The following is a 25378-nucleotide window of genomic DNA, read 5'->3' as shown; positions in this document are numbered from 1 at the left end:
AGGGCAGGATCTTGGGGTAATAGTGTTTGATGATCTGAAGATGGTGAAGCAATGTATTTTATTTAGTTATTTATCGTGTTTTGTATACAGTCATTCGGTTTCACCATCAGAATGGTTTACAGTGATCGGGAGAAATGTTAGATAAACATCATCACAACATATTGCCATCATGTCTGTTTACAGCTTCAGCATTTGAATGTTAGTTAATACGACAACTTCTAATAAACATAGGGGGGTTACATGGTAGGGGAGAAAGGGAGATCTGTAACTGGGATGAGTTATATAGGTTAAGCTTCCTCCCAACAGGGAACCCTGGACATTCAGAGTTGAATTACACTTTAGAAAAAGCTGAGCAATTAACAACCAAACTGAGATGTGTGCCTTTCATTCCACTATCTGGCTTCTCCCACCCAGGGGTTACATAAAAAAATATTAACGAATCAGACTGATAATGTAGCTATTTTTCTTTTCAGTCTATGAATGAAGTAGTAGAGCTGCTCTTTTAGTCTGCTCAGATATGTAGAAATCAAAGGTTGGTGATATTTTTTATTAGACAAATGTAGGGAGCTATGCTTCCTTCACATCAGGCTAATGCTAATTAAAATAAGTATGATGTTGGCTAAATGTTGTTGGATGCAAGAATTTGCTCTCTGGAGTGGGCACTTACAGCTAGCTAAAGCAAGTGCAAGCTCCCTGTGGTGGGCACCTACAGTTCAACAAACACCAACGTTGGATGCACATTGCTGGTGTACTGTTAATCTAAAAGGTGCCCTCATCAAGAGCTCCAGAAATTAAATTCCTGGGTCTGAGGTGGAGTAAACTCACATTTCTGGTGACCAAAGTTATTCTATTGCTGTGCCCAGTCTGGTAGAGGCAGCTAGACATTACCACACTGGGCACAGCAATAGTATAATATGGCCACCAGAATGTGAGTTAAATTTTACTCCTGCTCTGACCTAGGAGTTTAGTTTCCAGCATTAAGAAAATGTGCTTTAAGCTGTCTACCCTTTAACTAACCTCCCTGATTCGCTGAGAAATACCTAATGCCTTCTTTTACATGGGATCTGCATGCACCCACACTAATCTTAATGCTGGTTTTTACTCCTGTTTTAGTGTACTTTTTTTTTTGGAGTTAAAACCTCCGTTTCATACCAGAGTTAATTTACGCCAGAAAAATGCACACCAAAACAGGAGTAAATAGCTGCGCTAACATTAGCATTTCTTATTACCTTGACCTCAATATTCAGCACCCTGAAGTTCAGCTATTCATGGCAGAGCTGCGCAAGACCCACTGCTCTTCCTGGACAGCTTTGTCATTCTACAGCTGCTGCTACGTTTTCCACAGGTCTTAATACGGCAGCATGCAGGCTGAAGGGAAATAATGCGAAAGATTTGAGCTACATCCCTGCACACCTATCTTAGTCTTGGAAAAGCACCTCTGTGTGGTACACTTGGGCAAGTGGTATGAGCAGAGCCCACTCTGTTGTCATTCTGGAGGCTTAAGTCCACGTCTACTACAAAAAGAATATGTAAAATTAAAAAAAAAAAGACATGAGCCATCTCATGTCTTTTAACTAAGAATATTTCTTAGTTAAGGACATTGATGGACTTGATGGTGTGTGTGACTGGTGTGTCATGGTGTGTCATTCTCTCCACCTCTGCCCGGTGGAGAGAATGACATCTGATCCTGGCAGGATCAGATGTCATTCTCTCCACCGGGCAGAGGTTTTCTTCCAAGTGTGCCACATTCTCTGGTGAAAGCCACAAATTAGAGAAAGAGACTATTTGATTTCTGAGTGCTCCAGCTGGGGCATACAGGAGTAGTCTTGGCACCCAAAGCCCCAAATCCCAGAGAAAAAATATTTTTTTTAAATAACAGGGGAAAAATAACTTCAGTTAAGTGTAATATTGCATTGCCAGCAAATAGCAAGAAAGTTTCAGGCATGCTGTCCCTCTCACTTGCCACAAGGCAGTGTTCTTACAGGACAAAGGCAGTAGAAAGATCACCTTAAGTTATCAGGAGCATTTGGATGAAAAATGCAATTGAATGTAGTGATCAGGATGATAGACAACGTAGTTTACATTTTAAAACATTAATAGAGAAGTAGCAAAGCAAATTAAAAAAAAAAAAAAAAAAAAAAAAAATAACGGATAGTTGGCGAGCACTGCCCTTGTCCATATCGGGGAGAATTGCTTTGGTGAATATGATCCTTTTGCCTAAACTACTTTATATTTTACAGATGACACCTTTCTACCTAACAGTTAAAGATGTAAAACATTTCTATAGGATATTGGGAAAATTTTTTTGGAGTCCTAAACGAGCCCGATTGGCCTTCTCGAAGCTGATGGCCCCTAGGGCAGCCGGAGGCAAGGGTGTTGCAAATTTGCGATTTTATAATATTGCTTGCTTGTTGCCAACCCTGAGGGACTGGTTAGGGTATGAGACTGGCTCCGAAGCCCTGCTAGTAGAGAGGGAGGCATATTCACCCCACCATCTGGTTTTTTGGTTACACTCTCCGCAGGGGAATCTTCCAGCACATGTCTCCTGCGGTCTAGTGGCGAGTGGAATGCGCAAATGTTGGCAATACCTTAGACGACACTTTCATTTAGACTGGAGAGTGTCATATTGTCTACCGCTTTTACAAAACCCAGATTTTCCAGCTGGGATTCCTCTACAAACGTTGAGGAGGTTTCAACGGAGAGATATTGTAGATATTTCTCCGTTTATTGATTTACAGACCAACTCAATGCACTCCTTTGCTTATTGTTGCCAACAATATGAATTGACTGATGCAGATCATTTCACATACATGCGGATACGGAGTTATATCCATTCATGTCATAACCGCTGTGGTAGAGCAGTCACTAATGGCCCCTTCCAGAGGTATTTGCACATTAATTCACTTAAAAAAGTTAAACTGTCCATGTTTTATAAGTTGCTGCATGATACTACTACTTATGATTTATATCAAAGGTGCTCTACTCGATGGGGGGAGGCTTTGCAGGAAGACATTCCGGTAAAGGCCTTACGTCAGGCCACTCAAATAATACCGAAGGCCGTAACCAGTGCAGACATGCGGGACCTACATTTTAGAATATTACACAAACTTATTATTGGCCCCCATAGAGCATTTTTGGCTGGTATCATACCTTCGGGGGCGTGCCCTAAATGCTCTGTGGTCCACGCTTCTTTGTTTCACTGTTTATGGGAGTGCTCACAGATTCAAACCTTTTGGTTACAAATTATTGATTACAATACCTTGCAGTGGCCACAGAATTTACGGACAGGTTCTTTTTGCTTATTGGGGACCACATGCACGATGATATCCCAAGACTCTTGGAACACTGCTTCGATTTCGTCTCTAAAGTTTCTGCACAAGAGTCGATTGGTGGCGCTGCGGATTATACTTCGCCATTGGATAACTTCGACCATTCCATCAATGACAGAATGGAAAGAGGCTATGCTGGACTTATATCTTCTGGAACGCAAGTCGATATTGACTTCTCCCAAACAACAACAGGCACGCTTTGGGAAGCTGTGGTCCCCTTTCCTAAATAAGTCCTCATTGAGAGGTGATACACAGTCTGGATTGGGTAGCGGATAGTATTTCATTGCAGTATTCATTTCTGATTATGGCTTGTTTGATTGCTCTGCTTTGCTAGGTTAAGCTATATTTTTGGAATTTTTTTTTTTTTTTTTTTAGTTAGTCTCAAGGGATGGTGTCTACTACGGGGAGGGGGTATGGGAGGGGTAGATGCATTGGGAAGTGTTGGGGAAGTTGGGAAGGGGAGACAAAACGGTGACAATATCACCAGTATTGTACACATCAGCTTCTACCTTTAATAACTGATCTGTGTGTAAGGTTCTATGAGAGCTGCTATGTTTTTTCTTTAAAAATACTTGCTGGTCTTGTTATCTTTTCATGGTATGGCACTATGCTGTGATGTTTGCTTGTTTGTTTTTACCATAACGCCAAGGCCTATTTTGTATTACATGATAATTTTTTCTGTTTAGTACCATGTATTGTTAACATTGGTGATTTGATGCTATAATAAAAATGATTACAAACAAACAAAAAAAAAAAAAATATATATATATATATATATACACACACACACACACCATCAAGTCCATCAATGTCCTTAACTAAGAAATATTCTGGATTGCAAGCACAGCAAGAAAAAGCAGAAGAGGAAACAGTACCTTGCACTTACATAAGCGAACAGCCTTTTGCAGCCGCAGTGTTGAAGACTGGGAAGGTATAAATGATAAACCGCAGCTCTTTGTGAGGTAGCAAGGAGTATAAGAAAATAAAGCCCAGCGCTGGCACAAGTAGCTGCTGTATCCTTTTGTCTCTGGTACCTAATGGTATGAATAGAATACTACATGCCAAAGCCCGAGGCAGTGCCAAACAGAAATACCAATAAAACGGAGAGGTCTTGGGAAAGAAAGGGTTAAGGAAACTTTTGTGGTCAAAAGCTAGCCCTAAAGAATTCTGAAAGCATTTTACGTCCAGCTCTCAGTCAACCCATGCAATGTAAGAACTAGTCAGGCTTCAGAGATGCCTGAAAAAGCTACTTTGCCAGCCATGAGCTAAAAAAATAATTATTTCTGACATGAATCAACTAAAAAGAATGTTTTTATAATAGTAAATCTCTCAACTTCAAGAAATGCCTTTGTATTAAAGAATGATAAATCAATCAACCCCCACCTTAGAGGAGAACTACAGTAAAACAAAAATCAACTATAGATATATTGTGTTTGAGCTATCTTTGGCTGCCACAATCCTTCTCTCAGGCTTGGCTTTCATTAATCTAGTAATTAGCTAAATATCAGATTTAAGCCAGAAAATGGCAATTCTGAGATGGTGAACTGAAGCCCTGAACATCACCTGGGTAATTTCCACCAGGCAAAAGTTAAAGATCAACATCGCTGATAAAACTGAAACAAATGGATAAAATCAGAGCATAAAAGAGCCTCCAAAACCCTAGGACTGGCGAGGCTTCAAGCTTCATTATAATTCATCTGCAAGAGGTGAAGCTTCTTGAGCTTTGCTAACCCATCCAAAATTCCAACAGCAAGCAACAGCCCTTTAATTCAATTATGAGAAACTCTTATTATTAAGGCTGGAATTAGTACAAAACTGCTGCTGTTTTATTTCAAGTGGGGAGGGGACCCCTTAACTGTCTTCTTATGAAGCTATATGGGCTTCTCATAAAAAGCAGGTTTCTGGAATGAACACCTCAGAGTCAGGCATCTAATATTTCACCAGTCAACCAAAGCTAAATAATGCTTTCATCAAGGGTCCTTTACACATTTTTTAATTAGCAAAAGATGTGCACTTTTATTTTCTAAGTGTAACTATATAATCAGTGATCAACATTTTGTTTTCTGTATTTATAAAGGATACACCCCAGTTAGAACTCCTATTCAGAACTGTATTATACCAAAACACCTCTCCCTCTGGCCAAAGCAGGCGTTTCCAAAACACAGAATCCGCTGCGACTGTTATCGCTGGAGAATAAGAAATGATGGATTAGTGAAGTGCCATAAGTAATACCAGTATATACACAGAACTATCCCTGAGTCAGTCTACAACATTCAGCTCTGACATTTGGTCAATGTAGGCGGCCTTGGCTTGATTCCCCACTTAAGCTCGTGCTCATAAGGTTGGCAAGGGCTGAGAATGCTGCAAGGCTGTGTTTGTCACTCATAGGTCCGCCAGGAACAAAATATCAGCTCTGCTCATCTGCTGAAAACCAGCAGTGAACCACAGAGTAGCAACGCCAGCACCTTCTGCTGTTAGCAAAAGGAGAGAAATATATGACTGGGTGTGTGTGTGTGTACATTATTAACAGTCCTTGGCCGGAGGTTATGTACCAGGGCTCCTTCTGGAACTTGTAAATCAAGGGCCCTAAATCTAGCCACTGTTGCATAATGACTGACTCCTTTCTCTCTGTACTGTGAATGTTGCCTCTACAGCATCACCAACAATCTGAGCCAGGAATTGAAGCCAGATTTATCCAGATGACAATGCATAACCAGTTTCCTCAGCAGAGCAATGCACAGCACTGCCACTGGGCTATTGGTTGGCCCAGTTTTTTTATGTATTTTTTTTTTAATCTTTCACCTTTCTGTAAAACCTTGTTACTATGCTAGCCTCTGGAAAGCTTATTTCCAAGTGCTGATGCTTTGAACTTTGCCTGACAAATTGTAAATTGAAGGAACTAGTATACAGCTAATTTTCTTTAATATATGAAAAAAGTACAGTCCTAATTTAATGTAAAATTAGATTTAATATACTGCTTTTTTATGAATAGACAAAGCAGTTTCCATGAAAACCACATCACATAAACTGCAAGGAATAAGGCCTAAACATTACAATACATAAAAGATTAATACTAGTAGCAGTAAAAGCTCATTCAAGGATGAGGAAATACTGTGACATTTAGACTGCTTTGAAAATAGTATATTAATTATTGCTAACAGATGAGAACATAATCTAAGAGATGTACTGGTGCCATCTGCACTCCCTCAGAAAGAATTTAAAGATACAAGACCACAGGGTCATTACCCGTGTGGCTCTTGTTCTGTATGCCCCGTGAATCCTAAGGTTAAACAGATACCGAACCATTTAAGCTAATGCGGTTCACAAATTGTAAAAGTGAAGGTGTAGTCTATGTAGCTTACTGCCCTTGTAATAAATATTATATTGGCAAAACTATTCGCTCTTTGAATAAACAGTTGATTGAGCATAAAAGTGCAATAAATAGAAGAACTGAAGGTAAACCAATGGTTGAACATTCTATTATAGCTAACCACAAGTTCGAAGACTACAAATTTTGTGTGTTATGTAAACCCAAGCAGAATTGGAGAGGAGGGGATTTAGATAAAATTTTGTTATGTAGAGAACAAAAATGTATTTTTAAATTCAATACCATGGAACCAGTAGGTCTGAACCAAGAAATAGATTATAGTGTTTTCTTATGATTTTTTGTGTTGATAAACAAAAAGGGCATTCTGATAGAATAAAATAATAAAATCTTTCCACTGCATAAGGTTGTCCCTTTGTTGTTTTTTGCCTTGGCTACGTGGGACCGCCTTCCGATTTGCTTTACTGGACCTTCACTGAGATCTGTGCACACTCTGAGCTCAGTTGTGCTGGGTGGTAGTAGAGTGAATTAATTATTGAGAGAGAGTGTGTCAGAGAACGGGGCAGAGTTCAATTTCTATATGTGGTAGCAGAAAATGAATTGGATAATACAGGGGGTGGGGGGGGGGGGGGGGAGGAGCAGAAGTCAATTTACATACCAGCAATGCAGATGCAGTGCAACTTTCCTCTTTATTATAGTTAGATGAAAGTAATACATAAGACCCAATGCAATATAAATAAGAGCAAAAGAAAAACTACAGTAAAAGAGCCAATGCCTAAACTAATTATAGAAAATAAAAAGAATAAACAATCTACATTTTCTAATACTAATCCATAACAACCCTGGCTAAGAATCACTAAACTTCACTAAATATCTACCTACATGTAGATGCCAAAAGCAATTTTCCCACTCAGTTTCCATAATCATGCATAAGCTGTCACTACATACAAAGAACCCAGCTTCCATATAAATGAAACCCACGTTTGATTTGAATCTCATATGCGTTTAATTTAAGTCCTTCTATGGCTGAAATTAAAGGAATATCGCGGTGGGAGGGGTGCCCAAGGGGTTCACTGGGAGCACTGCTCACACAAGGCACAGACATTTAAAAAAGGACATTGAGCTTCCAATGTTCTAGGAAAAAACTTAGAAATCTTTAGAAATGTTTAAAGGAAGGCAACAAGTTTCAATAGGAGCTAATGGAGTCTAATTTCTGGGGTACACACATGTGCGACTGAAGATATCCATGGACACAAAAACAAATGCCATTGTCAGGATGCTCTTGGCCCCCCTGATATGTCCTAAAAATCGAATGTGAATAGGATACCAAACACGCACGTGATGGGGGCAGGGGGAGACACTCAGACCTGGCCATCTCATAAGCCTTCTCTTCAGCAAGCAGACTAAAACCGTGGGCTTTGGCAGTAGAGCGTATTGATAGCTCTCTTTACAGTAGCAGTGCCACCTCCTCATTGCAATCATGAAATATGTAGAAATAAGGAGATGACATGATCCTACAGATCACAGATAGCAGCTACACAATGGTGCGTGTTAAGTGTTAAACCCTCCCATTCACAATCCTCCCAGCTGCAACACCCGGTGCGCACAGATGCATGCTCTATTGGACAGCACGGCTCGCTTGGGTACTTGCCAGGTTCTTGTGGCCTAGTTTGGCCTCTGTTGGAAAACAGGATGCTGGGTTTGATGGACCCTTGGTCTGACCCAGCATGGCAATTTATGTTCTAACGAGACCATGTGCTGCAAAGTGCAAGCTGTGGTCAAACCAAGATGGCGGTCAGCATCATGCGGGTCCTGTTCTATAAAATAAGCTTAAACTTTTACTTTTAAGAGGAGACTGATGTTTCAGACACTGTGGGTTTGTTTTAAAAGGAAGCATTAGATGTTGCCTCACAGTCCCTTTTTTTTTTAGGAAGCTTTAGTCGCCATTGGCATGAAGGGAAATTAACAAAATAAAGTGCACATCATCAGGTGGGACATACTTACCAATAGGAAGAGCAAACACATTAGGAAGAGTTCGAATAGAATAAAACATGAGGTGGAACTGAGTAGCACTTATTAAACAGAAGAATGTCGCAACTGTTGATCCAAACTGCTTTCTGACTTCTTTCTGTAACTTCCATAAAGCATAGAAGACACAGAGGCCCAGGACACCTCTGACTTTCGTGTGGAGATAAAAAAACAAACAAACCCACAAGAGCAGCATGAATACTTTATACAATAACAATGGCATGCCACACTACCATGGAAGAGCTAGCCAAGTCACTAATGGACTTCAGCTATCTGAAGCAAGAAATATGGAATCGGAGCAAAGCAGCATTTATCCTGCCAAGCTGTACGGAGACAAAAACTGGTATTGCTCAAGAAGCAGGACATTGTTTTGCACAGCTGAAATTAGCAGACTCAGACATGAAGTTGTTATGGCTTCTGTGGCCCTGACAGACATTGCATTCAACCAAGAACTACATTCTGGTCAACAAGGAGGGTCTGCCAACATGCATTTCTTTTTACACTATTTTTAATCACTTTGACTGCCTCAGAGGGAGAAGGTAGGAAGGAGGATCTCCCAGGACCCACAGAGATGGGGGGAGGGGAGCAGTCAGTGGGTTGCAAAGGTCCATACAAAGAAGTGCGCTCAGCCTAGCGCTAGACTAACACCCCATGCAATGAGGGGATTAGCTCATCCAAACGCATAGCTAATAGCGCTCATCACATGTAAATGCCATGTAGATGAGGCTATTAGCTATTATCCCAATGCAAAAATTGCCATGTGCCCAACGTGCGCTTTTTAACACAGCAAATTTAATGCCAGCCCCATAGCTGGCATAAACCTGGACGCAGGGCAAGACTTTTCAAGTAAAAAACAAACAAAAAAAATAAATACTGCTTTTCTGTGGTTCCTCCTACTTAGTATTGTTGCAATACTAAGATCTACTCCTTGCGAAGACTAAAAAATTATTAAAAAATGAAAGGCTTGATGAAAAAAAAAATTTAGAGCACACAATATACACCCTCCAGGCTGTGTATATTGTCAGTAAATTATCTGCGGTGGGATAAAACGGGCACTTATATGGAGGTTTTGTTTTCCTAATCCGCACACTGTCACGTCTCCTGGGTGCCCGATGCTTTTGAGTGCTAGGGACGCACAATTTATCCCTAGCACATCCTTTTTAGCATGACAGCTCATCAGAATATTGCTTTGAATACCCAGGAGAGGTGGATTGGCGTGCATTGAAAAAATGGGTGCCTAGTTTGGACACACGTTTTTACGTGCATAATACTGCATCAGCCCCTAAAGCTGTTGCCAAAGCTACACTTTCAGGATTTGCTAACTTTCAAACAACGCAACTTGAGGATTTCAAGGCAAATCACATTATTTGATTAGCATACAATTTTACTTTCAGTGAGCTAATTTACATGCAAAACAGCTACTTTTAAAACCCACATTGTGCCATTATTTGTGCGTTAGGGCATTTGCTATACAATAAAGCTTCAGTGCAATTTAGTAAAATTATTTCCTTAATCTTTTATGCTGGGTATTGTGATAGCAATATTATCTATAAAGTGCAAACTGAGATTAAGTTGATAGAAGGCATTTTAAGACTTTTGGACATAGAACTATTTCTATATTTCAAACAAACTTAAAGCAACATCTAATGTAATTTGTAACTGTTGGGATCTATTTTCCTGCTACAAGAAAACTTTCATGAACCAAAATATGCTTTTAAAGGTCTTATTTGATGAGCCGGGTTGTTAAGTCTAAGTATTTCAGAAATTCTGTGGGACCTATTCCCCCACATTACAAGCAGGCCAGAAAACAAACTGTGCATCGATGCATAAAAAATTTTGACTCCCTCTCTCTCCCTCCAGTTAGAAAGAATGTACACTGAACACTAGGGTGAGGATGTTGCATTTACTGCCGTGTTTTGAGGATTTTTAATCTGGCTCCAAACCAAGGAGCAAACTATCCATTGAATAAGCACATCCTCAAGAAAATGCTAGGGACTTCAAAGTGATCAGCCATTTACCTCCCTCCATTACTTGGCTTTGCTTTGCTGCTCAAAAGTTAGCTATTTACAGTTCAGACATAAGAATATTTCTAGTATCATGTGTGCTTCATGTAAACATTAATGCATGTTTTCTGTAATTTTACATTTCACTGAAGTACAAATATCCCAAAGTCCTAATCACAAGATGGCAAACTAATACTAAATTAATTAATTGTTCTGTTTGGCCAGATTGAAAGCTAACAGGGTCATTCACCAAAATGCGTTATTTGACCGGGGGGACACAGGGACACCACACACACATTAGTCATCTTTTTATACCACGATAGGAGAGTCATCTAGTAACTTGAAGTAAGGTTTTGGTGGTGGTCTAGGGTTTTGAGGTCAGTTTTACATTCATAGTGAGATGTACGACCAGCCCAGTACACTTCAGTGAAAATTTGATGTGATTTGGAATGAGGAAAGGTACACATACATGAGATTTCTACAGTGTACTCTCACCCTAGCTCAATAGGACCCAGGTAGAGCGTGCATCAATCTAGGGTGAGAGTACACTATAGAAATCTCATGTATGTGTATCTTTCCTCATTCCAAATCACATCAAAATCTTCACTGATGTGAACTGTGCTGGTCCTACATCTCACTGTGAATGTAAAACTGACCTCAAAACCCTAGACCACCACCAAAACCTCACCTCTGTTTACTAGATGACCCTCCTATAGTGATATAAATAGTTGACTTATATGAAAGCCTTATAAAGAGTCCCTCTCCACGCCCCTTTTCCTTATTGTGGGCGTTATTCATGCGAAATTTATAGCATTTTGATGAATCTAGGGGTAAGTTCCATCTGTGGTTGGTCACAGCGTTTAGATTTCTACCTTAACAAAGACTACCACCTTGTGCACCAATAAGTGGACATCTGGAAAGGCAGACCAAAGAATGAATGCATGTGAACAATGATCCTTTTCCTGGTATTCCTAGAGGCAGATGTCCAGATACGAGGCAAAATGGATGTGTACACCAGTTCCAAAGATCAGTGTAGGACTCACAAATCAGAAACTCTGCATAGCAGCAAACACAAGGGGTTAATTCCCACATTATGCCTCCCCTACGTAAAAGGGGCAACACTTGCTACCCTGTTTCCCCGAAAATAAGACATCCCCCGAAAATAAGACCTAGTAGAGGTTTTGCTGAATTGCTAAATATAAGACCTCCCCCGAAAGTAAGACCTAGCAAAGTTTTTATTTGGGAGCATGCCCGTCGCACAGAACACCAGAGCATGCAGCTGTGATTTTTTTACCCTGCAGGATTCACAGTTAGTTGTCATCACAAACCAGCATAACCAGACAACTATTCAGAATATGATAAATGTTCATTTTTTTGTTCAACAATATATGTGAATTCTTCTTCATGGAAAAATAAGACATCCCCTGAAAATAAGGCCTAGTGCATCTTTGGTAGCAAAAGTTAATATAAGACACTGTCTTATTTTCGGGGAAACACGGTAGAATTGTATTTATTTTTATATGATTTTTATATTCCACTTTTCGGCACTTTGAAGCGGATTACATTCAGGTACTGTTGGTATTTCCCTATCCCCAGAAGGCTAACTGGAAAATAATCAAAACAAAATGTATCTAGAAAAATCACTAATTCTCTTGCTAAAAAACACAAAAGGCTATGCTCGTTCCTGCTGCCAGAATGGGAAACAACTTTACTTTCTTTTTTAGTCTGCAGAAAAGGTCTCTCTATTTCCCCTGTCTACCTCTGTCCATCTAAACAAGACAGACAGCCACCCATTTATGCTTAATTAAAAACACTCAGTTTTCAATCCCTTGCCCCTCATTGGCTCAGGCAGGTATTGACAATACAAAGGATTGGTGCCTCAAAAAATGTTTGTGATTTCATAATATTTAATAATCATATTTTAAGTCACATGATCCTCAAACATGTGCATAAAAATATAAACAATTTTAAAATGTACCCATACTCATGGGTTAAGTCTAAATATTTCAGAAATTCTGTGGTACGTATTCCCCCATGCATTCCCACAACCGTAGATTTTAGAATTATTTATATTTTATGCACATATGCTCATCCATGCTTGAGGATCATTGTGACTCAGATTATGATTTGAAAATATTTAAGAAACAAAACATTTTTGAGACACCAATCCTTTGTATTGCTTGAATCTGTAAACTTATTGGTGCCTGTATGATTATACCTTCTATTGTATTTTCAGGCAGGTATTGGCCATCCAAGTTCTGATGCAAGGGATCTCATTTGCCCATTTAAAAATAATTTAGCACTTCACAGAGTTACACATATTACCTTCATACCAGATATTCATGTCTATGACATAGGTTAGAATCAGGACTAATTGTCTTAAGTTTCCTAAAAAAAAAAAAAGCATTAACATGACTCGTGTTTTGAAAGGCCATCACAATTCTGTAACAGCAAACTGACATGTCACTTAGACTTGGAGTATAAAATACATCTGCAGATAAAATTAGTAAATAGTCACTAAAATATCTAGATAATGACATGGTCTATAGTGGCCATACCATAATAAATAGAAATTGGCATCTTTCAAAGTAATGACTGAGGTTCGATGGGGGGTGGGGGGTGTATTACTTTTTCATAATTGTATCTACTCAATATAAAATCCACAATGTTGTATTCAATGATTAAGAAAAATATTCTGATAATTTATTCAAAAAAAAAATTCCTGGATTGTTGAGGTGATGTTTGAAATATTTTGGTGAATATCAGATAATGGAATTTTCCCTTTAAAAAAACAAAACAAAAGCTGCACTTTCAGGATACTGTGCAATATTTCAGAAGCAAACATGACAAGCAGTAATAGTGTCAAATAAATATTTCTGAAATTCTTTGAACTATTCCTCTGCCACTGCTCTGAACCCCTGGAAGTAACCATGTTCAGAAGTTGGATCACAAAGTAGCTCATATTGAATCAATTCTGACCAGTTAATGTATGTGTGATATGTTAGGGGTCAGCAGTCTGCTAGGGAGTGAGCAATCTGTTGTTATTTAGGAGAGTTGTGGGTGGATCCTTGGACGAGTGGCAGATGACTACGCCCCCGGGGGAAGATCCCGAGAGGGATCACCGGTCAGGCTCAGAGTTAGAAGACAGACACACACTAGTTCTTTTATTAGACTTTTATTAGATTTTTATTAGATATATGCGCAATCACAGAAACCTGGTTAAAACCCACAGATCTAGCCCTTATCAATCAATTACCCCTTCACCTCTATGATATCTATTCAATACCTAGACCTAAAAAAAGAGGGGGGGGGGGGGGTCTCTGCTTAGCTGCAAAAAAAGAGCTGAGACTAAGCCTACAGATCACTATACATACCTCCCGTCTGGAATTTGCCCTCTTTAGCTCAAAACAACTACAAATTTGTTTACTCTATGCTCCGCCTGGCCTCCTAGACTCAGATCCATCTCCACTCATCGAACTCACAGCCAAACACATAAAAAATGATACCCCAGTAGTCATATTGGGAGACTTCAACCTTCACATAGATGCGATTCCCCTATCCGCCAACTGCGAAATGCTATTATCTTCCTTCAAGGCTATGGGCTTCTCACAAATAGTTAAAAGTCCCACGCACAAAACGGGACACACACTGGACCTTATATTTATAAATTCTGGCCTCTCACCATCTTCCATGCCGCTTTGCTCCCCTATCCCATGGTCAGACCATCTAATGATCACAACGGATCTCTGTATCAGGGACACCCCGGTGTCAACAACCACTAAAACCACAATCCACTTCAGGAACTCTTGCTCCATAGAAGACCTAACCTCCCACCTCTCATCAGAACTCTCTAACCTCGACCTCTCAGATGCAGAAACAGCCATCTCTACATGGCATAGCATCACAAACAAGGTGGCAGAAGAACTATGCCCCTTAAAAACTAAAGAGCTCGACCCATCCTGTAAAAACAAAAAACCATGGTTCACGCAAGAACTAAAAAACATTAAACAAGAACTGAGAAAAAAAGAACACACATGGCGAAAGAGACCATCCAACGCCACACTAAACGAATACAAAACCCTCATGCACAGTTACAGAAACATCATCCTTCGCACAAAGAGAGATTTTTATGCCCACAAAATTCACAACTTCTCCTTTGATGCCAAAGCGCTGTTCTCATATGTCTCAGAGCTCACAAAACCCACTTCCCCAGTTATCCCTGACGATCAGGATCAATCCAGATGCACTGAACTGGCACAATTCTTCGAAAACAAAATCCTTAAGCTAATAACACCCCTGGCTACACACAACATAGAACCTCCTTCTCTCTTCTCGTCCCCCTCCAGCTAGAAAGCAAACCTAGATTCCTTCGAAACCACTTCCTCACTCGAAATTGTATCAATTCTCAAGAAAATGAAACCCTCCACGCATCCAACAGATGCCATTCCATCGAAATTACTTCTCACCATCCCAAACATCATTGCAAAGCCCTTAGCAGAGATCATCAATTGTTCGCTAACCCAAGGATTCGTACCTGACACGTTGAAAATAGCCACCCTCAAACCTCTCCTCAAGAAACCAAACTTGAACCCAGAAGACCCAGCCAATTTTCGCCCCATTGCTAACTTACCGTTTGTAGCCAAAATAATGGAGAGAATAGTCAAACAGTTGTCGGAATTCCTAGAAGATCACAAGATTCTCACAACAGTGTAATTCGGATTCCGTAAATCCCTCAGCACGGAATCCCTCTTAATCTCTTTGACAGAGTACTCTCTGGACTGGAGAAAAAGACCCCCTACCTCCTGGCACTTCTCGATATATCTGCAGCATTTGACACTGTAAAACACTCTATCCTCATCTCCCGGCTCTCAGACATAGGCATCTCTGGATCAGCCCTCGAATGGTTCAGATCATTCCTTAACAACAGGACATACAAAGTCAGAATTAGCAACAAGGACTCTCACCCGGTCAAGTCCACTCTCGGAGTCCCTCAAGGATCATCGCTCTCCCCAACCCTGTTTAACATCTATCTTCTCCCCCTATGTCAGCTGCTCTCAAGTCTACAGATCACACACTTCATATACGCCGATGACGTCCAGATCCTGCTACCAATCATTGAATCCATCTCCAACACCATCAACTACTGGAACAAGTGTCTACAGTCCATAAACTCCCTCCTCACTAGCCTCAACTTAGTTCTCAACACTTCAAAAATGGAGCTCATGCTGATCTCCCTTGATGACAATTTTCAGGCCACCAACAACCTAATCACACCGTTAAGGTCCACCCCCACACACGTAAGAGACCTAGGCGTTACTATCGACAATAGGCTGAATCTCAAACAATTCGTCAAAAACACCACGAAAGAATGCTTTTACAAGCTACACATTTTGAAAAAGCTGAAACCTCTCCTCCATTTTCAGGACTTTAGAACAGTCCTCCAAACAATTCTTTTTTCAAAAATTGATTATTGCAACTCTCTGCTAATAGGCCTCCCAGCTGTCACTACCAAACCACTACAAATGTTGCAAAACTCGGCAGCCAGGATTCTAACCAACTCTAATAGAGGTGAACACATCACACCTATTCTAAAGAACCTACACTGGCTCCCCATTAAATCTAGAATCATATTCAAAGCCTTAACCATAACACACAAGACCATTCATTCACAAACATCGCTAGATCTGAGCGACCCATTTCGTCTTCACGCACCACTGAGACCCATCAGAACCAGCTATTTGGGCACCTTTTACACACCTCCAGCCAAGTCACAGCTCAAGAAACGAGCTTTCTCGACTGTCAGCCCCTATCTTTGGAATGCACTCCCCACGGACCTTCGTCTAGAAACTTGTAATCGAACATTCAAAAAGAAGCTTAAAACTTGGCTTTTCACTAAAGCCTTCACTTAAAGGTCGCCCCTTAGGGACTAACTTACGCATTTCATACTCCAAGACGCTAGATGTCGCATGCTGTAACCTTAAATCCTCCTTATTAGTTAGATTTTATACTGTTAGTTAGGCCATAAATCAGAACTCTAAACTTTTATTGGTTAGCTGATATCTGTAATAAGTTATAAGTTATCTGTAATAATTTATTTTAATTTTAAGGTCTTTCTTAGCTTATCTATTAGTTCTGTTATAAGTTACAAGTTATATGTAATAATTTAATTTAATTTCAACTTTTAAGTTTTTCTTATCTTATCTACTAGTTCTTCGAAGTTAGCCCTATTAATTGTTCCTTCCTGTTCGATGTAATTTCCAACTTAGTTCTATGTAAACCTACGTGATATGTACCATTACATGAACGTCGGTATATAAAAGCCTTTAAATAAATAAATAAAATAAATAGACAGTATACTGAACCAACAGAGGTGGCAGTAGTGAGCTGGAATGCCTGGCTGGGCTATAGTCCCTCAGATACTGGAACAAAGATCCCTGGAGGCTGAGCTGTAGAGAAACTGAAATATAGGGAGTAGGCAGGGTATGCAGAGTTCATGTACCAAACCTGATGGTAACACTCACACAATGTCTCATAGAAGCCCAGGAGCTGGAATGTAAAGGCCCTCGAGGAGTGAGTACCTGGTTCCTGGGAAAGCTCTGAGAGAGCGATGGTAACTTACTGATATAGTTGGCAGTGATGACTTCCAGGCAGAAGAGAATACGGAGCAAGTTTGGGAACGAGGGCCCTTGAGCGAGTACAGGTTCCAGACTCACCTGAAAAACAAAGGAGAGAGTGAGGCACCTGAGCGGCTGGTACCCCTGATAAGTCCGAGGAGGCAGAGTAGCTTAGGTAGAGTAACCCGATGTATCATAACCCTTGCTAACTCGCCCTGTTAGCAAATACTAAGACCTTATATATCCGTCGTGGGTGATGTCATCTCAGGGGGATGCCCCTGAGGTTCGCGCCATCGCCAGTACTTCAATCGGGGCTGTGTCGCGCGCGCGCCCCTAGACCTCCAGGAAACATGGCGGGTTGCAGCGTCCAGCAAGTCCGGGGATGCTAGAGGACTTCGGCCGGAGGACGCCGCGGCAGCCAATCTTCCCGCGGTCAAAGAGGGAGGAGCCAAAGAGGGCGGAGAGAGGGCGTCGGGAACTGACGGACACAACATGATATTTATGTGAAGAAAGCGGAGATCAATGTATATAAAATGCCCTTTATTGAAATTAGCCCAACTCTGGCCGAGTTTCGCTCTTTGGTCGAGAGCTGCCTCGGGGCAACTAGAAACAAATATCAACAATTAAAAAATGAAGCACACATACAGGGACTAATAAAAATTAACAAAAAACATAAAATCTTTAGAAATACAAATCATATCATGCATGTGAGATGACAAACATAATGGTGTATAAGAAAACACAATGGTATACAGGAAGGCAGAAAGAGAACTGATCACGGATTGCTTGTATAAGTGTCATGGACTGCGACAAACATTTGTTACAATAGATAGGAAGAAACCAGAGAGGATAGCTTGGTGTTAGTGTAGAACGCGTATTGATTTGAAAATGCATAATTTTAAAAATTAATAAAAAATAATAATTTAAAAAAGGAGTGCAATCAAACCGACCAGGTGGAAATGAAAACATAAAAAAGTTAAAAAAGCTTACTAGATGTTAGGAGGGCTTATTGCATGCCTGCATGGTTGATGTAATAGTAATTGCGTATCCACTTTTCAAATGATCTTTCGTTCCTATTCTCAATGAAACAATAGTGCATATGATAAGATGCCCTAGGTAAATGAAAACGTGGCTTACCCTTGAATTATTTGAAAAACCATGCGTAACGGCAGCCAAGGGTGGGATGCTGAGTCCATCTGTCTACACTAAGGAAAACAAAATTATCAGGCAAGTAATTTCTCCATTTCCTAGCGTGTAGCAGATGGACTCAGGACCAATGGGATGTATAAAAGCTACTCCCGAACCGGGTGGGAGGCTGCCCGTGACCCACTTGGTATTGCCCTTGCAAATGCCGTGTCTTCCCGAGCCTGAACGTCCAGACGGTAGAATCTGGAGAAAGTATGGATGGAGGACCATGTAGCCGCCCTGCAGATCTTGGCAGGCGACAGCATTCTAGTTTCTGCCCAGGATACTGCCTGGGCTCTGGTAGAATGGGCCTTGACCTATAGAGGTGGTGGCTTGCCAGCTTCTACGTAGGCCGCCTTGATGACTTCCTTGATCCAGCGGGCGATGGTTGCCTGCGAGGCCGCTTCCCCTTGTCTCTTTCCGCTATGAAGGACGAAAAGGTGGTCCGTTCTTCGTACGGGTTCCGACATTTCCAGGTATCTGGATAGGAGTCTGCCGATGCTGAGGTGAGGTAGACTACGGGCTTCTTCCGAATTCTTCAAGCCATCCGTCATTGGTAGCGAGATGGTCTGGTTGAGATGGAAGTGTGAGACCGCTTTGGGGAGGAAGGAGGGAACCGTGCATAGTTGGATGGACCCCAGGGTGAGCCTGAGGAACGGCTCATGGCAGGACAGTGCTTGTAGTTCTGAAATGCGGCGGGCTGAACACACTGCCAGCAAGAACACAGTCTTTAAGGTTAACAGGTGGAGGGACAGGCCTCGGAGGGGTCTGAAGGCGGTTCCCGCTAGGAAGTCCAAAACGAGATTGAGATTCCACAGAGGTACCGGCCACTTTAGTGGTGGGCGAATGTGTTTGACTCCTTTACGGAAGCGTGACACGTCTGGATGAGAAGCTATGCTGTCGCCCTCGCTCTTGGAGCCGTAGCATGACAATGCGGCCACTTGTACCTTGATGGAGTTGAGGGACAGACCCTTCTGTCGTCCATTCTGTAAGAATTCCAGGATCACGGGAACTTTAAATGAGCGTGGCTTGATGTTGTGGTCTTCGCACCAGGCTTCAAATACTCTCCAGATCCTTATGTACGTTAGCGATGTGGAGAACTTGCATGCTCGGAGGAGAGTGTCGATTACCGCCCCCGAGTATCCGCTCTTTCTCAGGCGGGCCCTCTCACTGGCCAGATCGTAAGAGAGAATTGAGCTGGGTCCTCGTGGAGGATCGGACCTTGTTGTAGCAGGTCCCTGTGTCGGGGCAGGGGTAGAGGGTTCCCTGCCAGCAGTCTTCTCATGTCTGCATACCAGGGTCTTCTTGGCCAATCCGGAGCCACCAGAAGAACTAGTCCCTTGTGTGTTTGTATCTTGTGAATGATTGCGCCCAATAGGGGCCACGGCGGGAAGGCATATAGTAGAGTCCCCGGTGGCCAGGTCTGTACCAGGGCATCGGTCCCTTGGGACTGCTGTTCCTGCCTGCGGCTGAAGTATCTGAATACTTGGGCATTGGATCGGTTTGCCAGAAGGTCCATGTCCGGTGTCCCCCACCGATTCACTATCAATTGGAAGGCAGCGGACGACAGCCTCCAGTCTCCTGGGTCTAGACTTTCCTGCTGAGGAAGTCTGCCGTGATGTTGTCTTTCCCGGTGATGTGGACGGCGGAGATCTCCTGGAGGTTTGCTTCCGCCCATGCCATCAGGGGGTCTATTTCTAGGGACACCTGTTGGCTCCTGGTTCCCCCCCTGCCGGTTGATGTAGGCCACTGTCGTGGCATTGTCAGACATTACTCTGACCGCTTTGTTTCGGAGTCTGTGAGCGAACCGCAGGCAGCCTAGTCTGACTGCCCATGCTTCTAGGCGGTTGATGTTCCATCCCGCCTCTTCTGCGTTCCACTGCCCCTTGGGCGGTTAACTCCTCGCAGTGTGCTCCCCATCCTCGTAGACTGGCATCTGTGGTGAGTAGGGTCCAGGTTGGGGGAGGATAGTCTTGATCCCTGGCTCATGTGGCTGGCCTGCAGCCACCACCGTAGTTGGGTCCGAACTCTGCCGGGCAGCGATGGACGTACGGTGTAGTTCTGGGACCGTGGGCTCCACCGTGATAGGAGTGAGTGCTGTAGGGGCCTCATGTGGGCTCGCGCCCATGGCACTACTTCCAGCGTGGATGCATCAGCCTGAGGACTTGCAGGTAATCCCATGTTGTGGGACGAGGATCGTTCAAGCAAGGTTTGCAGCCGGTTCCACAATTTTGATCTCCTTGTGGGGGTCAGGCTGACCTTGTCCTCTTTGGTGTCGAATCGGACTCCTAGGTATTCCAGCGACTGTGAGGGCTGTAGGGAGCTTTTGTTTGTGTTGACCACCAATCCTAGGCTCTCCAGTAGAGTTATGACTCTGTTGGCTGCTTTCCTCCGGTGACTTTGCCCTGATCAGCCAGTCGTCCAGGTAAGGGTGAACGAGGATTCCTTCCTTGCTCAGTGTTGCGCCACCACTACTATTTCCTTGGTGAACGTCCGGGGTGCTGTGGCTAACCCGAAGGGTAGTGCCCGGAACTGGTAGTGACGGTTCAGGACTTTGAAGCGTAGGTAACTCTGGTGTTCCTGATGAATTGGGATGTGTAGGTAGGCCTCCGAAACATCCAGGGATGTGAGAAACTCTCCCGGTTGTATCGCCCTTATTACGGATCGTAAGGTTTCCATGTGGAAGTGGGGAATCCTCAGGTGGCGGTTGACCGCTTTGAGGCCAGGGTGGGCCTGAATGTTCCCTCTTTCTTGGGTATGATAAAATAAATGGAATAATGCCCAGTACTTATTTCTTGTGGAGGCACTGGGGTTATGGCCTCGAGGGTCAGTAGCCTGGACAGTGTAGCTTCCACTGCCGCCCTCTTGGAGAGGTCGTGGCGGGGGATTCCACCAACTTGTCCGGAAGGATTCGTAGAAAATCCAGGTAGTACCCCTCCCGAATGATGGCTAGGACCCACTTGTCCGAAGTTATCTCGACCCATCTGCGGTAGAATAGGGCTAGTCTGCCCCTTATGGCTTCTTCCCTTGGATGGGTCGGCAGAATCTCATTGTGGGGTGCGGCTGGGGCATGTACCAGAGCTGGTTGCCCTCTTGTGCTTGGTCCGAAAGGACTGGTTCCTGCCCGTAGGGCGGGGGGCTTGATAGTTGCTCCTGTAAGGATTGAAGTGTTGTGAACTTCTGCCCCTGGAGGATCTGGGGAAGGGTCGCTGGTTTCTCTTCGTTTTATCCTCCGGTAGGCGTGGCAATGGGGACTCGCCCCATTTGTCAGCCAGTTTCTCTAGTTCGCTGCGAACAGGAGGGATCCTTTGAAGGGCATCCTCTTGAGGCGCATTTTGGAAGATGCGGCGGCCAACCAGCTTCGGAGCCAGAGTTGCCTCCTAGCCGCCACCGCAGAGGACACTCCTCTGGCCGTGGTGCGCACTAGGTCGGAGGCAGCGTCCGCGAGGAATGATACTGCTGGTTCCATGTCTTCTCCCATGGTGTTGTTCCTGGTTTGTGATAAGCAAGCACATGTCACCACGGTGCAGCAGGCTGCAATTTGTAGAGACATAGTGGCTACGTCAAATCACTGTTTGAGGATGGACTCCAGCTGCCGGTCATGTGAATCCTTGAGCGCAGCTCCTCCCTCCACTGGGATGGTAGTGCCCTTGGAGAACGCGCAGACCATGGCATCAACTCTTGGGCATGCAAGAAGATCTTTGGTTGCTGGGTCCAGGGGCTACAGGCTGCCAAAGCTCGTCCCCCCTTGAATGTGGACGCCGGAGCATTCCATTCCAGGTCAATCAGCTGCTGTGCTGCTTATAACAGAGGGAAATGGTGAGAAGTCTGTCGAAGACCCTCCAGCAGGGGGTTCGGTTTAGGTTCCCCCGAAGTACCTGGGCCCGGGATAGTGAGCTCCGTTAGGCATTGGTTGACCAGGTCCGGGAGCTCGTCCTTTGTGAAGAAGCGTCTCATGGTTCGGTGAGGCTCTGTCCTCGGGGGGGAGCTCCCCCTCTTCTAAGGGTTCGGCTTCCTCCTCAGAGATGTCAGAGTCTCCATATGTGGGGCTTCTGGGTAGTGGAAGCCTATGCCTAGGTCTTGAAGGGCCTGGGGCATGAGGGTCCTCCTGTGGAGCATGTGGCTGGTGAGCCTGAGGTTCAGTTTGCATTTGAACAAAGGCGTGAATCCCCTTAAAGAACTCCACCCATGAGATCGACGCTGGGTCAAAGCGGAGGGGTGCTGGTTCCTTGAGGGTCCCCGTCTGTGGGGAGGCCCCCTGGCTAGGTCCGGGGTACCCCCTGAGGAGCTAGAACTCGGCCCTGGGTGGGACTGGCCCTGGACTGGGTCTCCCAGGGCCTCTTTGCACTGCGTGCATAGGGCGTCGGCCTCCTCGCTTTGTGCGGCTCTGATGTGGCATGCTGGGCAGAGGCCTTGAGCCTTTATCTCTGTTTCTGGAGGTGCCATGGCTGTCGGCACGTAAACTCTAATGCGCTCCGGTGCGCTTAAGATGAGCGTGTAGTTGTGCGCGCAGCTGTGTGTTCGGCCGTAGATATGCGCCCGGCTCTGTGCGCGCAACTTATGCGCGCAAGGTTTTATGTGCGGGTAAGTTTATGCGCACAAGTGCTTTGTGCGCCTAGCCCGAATTGTGCGCTCGCGAATGGCACGGCGAATAGGGCCAAGATATCGACGGCGAGCACGTCGACAATATGGCGACCCCCTCGGAGGGTCTCCACGTGGGTAGACCCTCGGAAATAGCCGGGGCCTGGCCCTGCTAGGGCGGATCAACCCGGTGGCACTGGTCCCGGCCAGTGACCTGTGCTCCTTCTCGATCATCTGAGACCGGATTCAAGCAGAAGATTTCTACCTTACCTTGTCTTCGGCGCTTCCCGGTTTCGTCCCGGGTGGTCTCCGGCTGCGGGGGGAGAGGTCAAATACCTTCACCGCCGCGCTCGAGGGTGCACCCGCTGCCTGTCAGCCGCGCCCGAGGAGCGGGGGGCTAGGTCCTTGCCGCGATTCGGCCGCCGGACCGAGGCTTACCTCCCGAGGGACCACGGAAATCACCTCGGGAATCTCAACTGGGGGAGGGACCCGAGGATATCACCGCAGGAGAGCGGGGCTCGTCTTCAGGGAGGATTCTTCTTTAAATTTGGATTTTCTTCTTTGAATTTGGTTCTAACGCTGTGAGAGCATGCAGATAGTCCCCAACTGCACTTCCTGCAGGGGTATATGTACTAGGGGCTGACGTCAGATTGAAATCTGATCAGTCTCCAACTGCTAACAGGAGTACACTATACACATTGGTCCTGAGTCTATCTGCTACACGCTAGGAATTAGTTAACGCAGCCAGCCCAAAAGTTGTAAGTTGTGTGACCTTGACAGGCATTGTATCCAGTCAGGAAGACCATTCTGATCAACAAGATGTCTTTGCCAACATGCATTCTTCGCCACATCAGCTATGCTGTGACTCTGCCTGAACCAGAGGCTCATAGAAGTTACAGAAGCATTGTTTAAACCATAAATGATTTAATTGGTAAAGCATGGATATTACTGCTTTGCCATGTATAATTCTGAAGTAAGGAAGTGGCTTGCTCATGGTTACATAGAATAGAGGCAGCCTCTAAAATTCATCAGCCAAGAGTTACTCCTGGTTAATGACCATTCTGCCGTATCAGCATGAGTGTTGTAAAACTTCGGAAACAGATGGTAGAAATATCTTCCAAAAGTGATTTTCTATGGTTGAACAAGAAAACTCATTCAGATTTGTTTTAAACCTTTCACGTTAATCTTTCAAAAGTGAATAGGGTTGCCACCTCACCCCAGATCAAACAAACAAGCTAATCCTCTCTTGGTTTTGTCCTATTGCTGTATTAAATTTATAACTTTGATTTTCTTAGGTAAAGCAAAAGAAAAACTCATAACTACAAATTCATGCATACAGTGGGATAAAAACATGATCAGCCTGTTCAGGTACACTGGCAATGGTCAAAACCTGGAATTCTGACAGCTTAAAATATCCCACTAAGGTAGAAACTAAGGATACCCTCCAGATACCTAAAATGATTATTTCCAAATATTGACAGTTTAGTAGAATTACTACTCATCAGTACTATGACCACTAGACAACACCTTGTTGTTAAAAGATTTCCTCCATACTATCAATTCAGTATATTTTACAAAATAAAGATATAGAAAGAAGGAAACATACGATCACCAATACAGATTTTATTTTCTTGTATTTCCTTCCGGTTATACTGCTCCCTCGAGCCCCGTCCCATACCTATGAGCTGAGAGTAATACTTGGGCACTTGCAGAGCCGAGAGAGTCCAGACAGCGGGAGCAGAGAGCCCGGCGAGGACAAGCGGCCCCATGAACGCCCTCGGGACCACACCGGGAAACTCGTGGTGATCGTACTGCAAAAGAATCCAGAAAAATCAGTAAAAGGGCTAGACAAGATAGGGGGAGGCTAAGGACCGATCCGGACTCACCAACTGCAGCTGCCGCCCGTAGTACAGCAAGTCGTGGGTCGCCTGTAAGTTGAAGCTCTCTTCCACTTTGGTGTAAGGGCAGGCCATTAAATGGATCCAAATAGCAGCCCCTAGCACCAGCAACAGCAGCACAGACTTCTTCTGCGTCGCCATGTTGAAATTGGCAAGTGTAAGCCACGCCTCCATTTAGCACCATGGAGGGGGAAGGGTCGGAGGTGGGGGTTCCTGTAAGCCAGGCCCAATGTATTCCGGAACGTGTAGTTCCAATTTGTGATTTCAGTAAGCAGGACTGTCAGAATCCTCTGATTGTTGGACTGCAAGGATCCACTTTAATGGAGGTTGTTGAGATCCTGCAGGCGAAAGTGAATGCCTTGGACACGGCTTCGCTGGACCTGGTGGAAGCAAGATTGCAGACCGTCCTGGGGAA

The 25378-nt window shown here is 43.9% G+C and overlaps 2 protein-coding genes across 7 annotated transcripts in view; one reads left to right on the top strand and one right to left on the bottom strand.

Annotated features, from left to right (window-relative positions):
• LOC115099249 overlaps positions 1-3732 on the top strand; it is a 39989-nt gene extending 36257 nt beyond the window's left edge. For 4 of the 6 annotated variants that reach the window (XM_029616740.1, XM_029616735.1, XM_029616739.1 and 1 more), the window contains exon 4: positions 1248-3696. In XM_029616740.1, the coding sequence (XP_029472600.1) occupies positions 2205-3605 (1401 nt within the window). In that variant the 5' untranslated portion in view covers positions 1248-2204 and the 3' untranslated portion in view covers positions 3606-3696. Of the gene's footprint in view, positions 1-1247 lie in introns of all 6 variants that reach the window. The other 2 variants (XM_029616738.1, XM_029616737.1) reach the window with 2 other exon arrangements.
• The window catches only part of LOC115099555 (dol-P-Man:Man(7)GlcNAc(2)-PP-Dol alpha-1,6-mannosyltransferase-like), a 48521-nt gene extending 23417 nt beyond the window's left edge, over positions 1-25104 (bottom strand). Inside the window, exons 1-5 of the mRNA XM_029617290.1 lie at positions 24952-25104; positions 24744-24876; positions 8659-8832; positions 5412-5539; positions 4216-4439 (exon numbers count right to left, since the gene is read on the bottom strand). Of these exons, the coding sequence (XP_029473150.1) occupies positions 4216-4439; positions 5412-5539; positions 8659-8832; positions 24744-24876; positions 24952-25104 (812 nt within the window). The remainder of the gene's footprint in view (positions 1-4215; positions 4440-5411; positions 5540-8658; positions 8833-24743; positions 24877-24951) is intronic.
• Positions 25105-25378: the final 274 nt, after the last annotated feature.

The sequence above is a fragment of the Rhinatrema bivittatum genome, chromosome 9 (genome assembly GCF_901001135.1).
Source record: "Rhinatrema bivittatum chromosome 9, aRhiBiv1.1, whole genome shotgun sequence".
Lineage (NCBI taxonomy): Eukaryota > Metazoa > Chordata > Amphibia > Gymnophiona > Rhinatrematidae > Rhinatrema > Rhinatrema bivittatum.
Note: the sequence above shows the minus strand (reverse complement) of the source record. Positions and strands in the feature narration are given on the sequence as shown.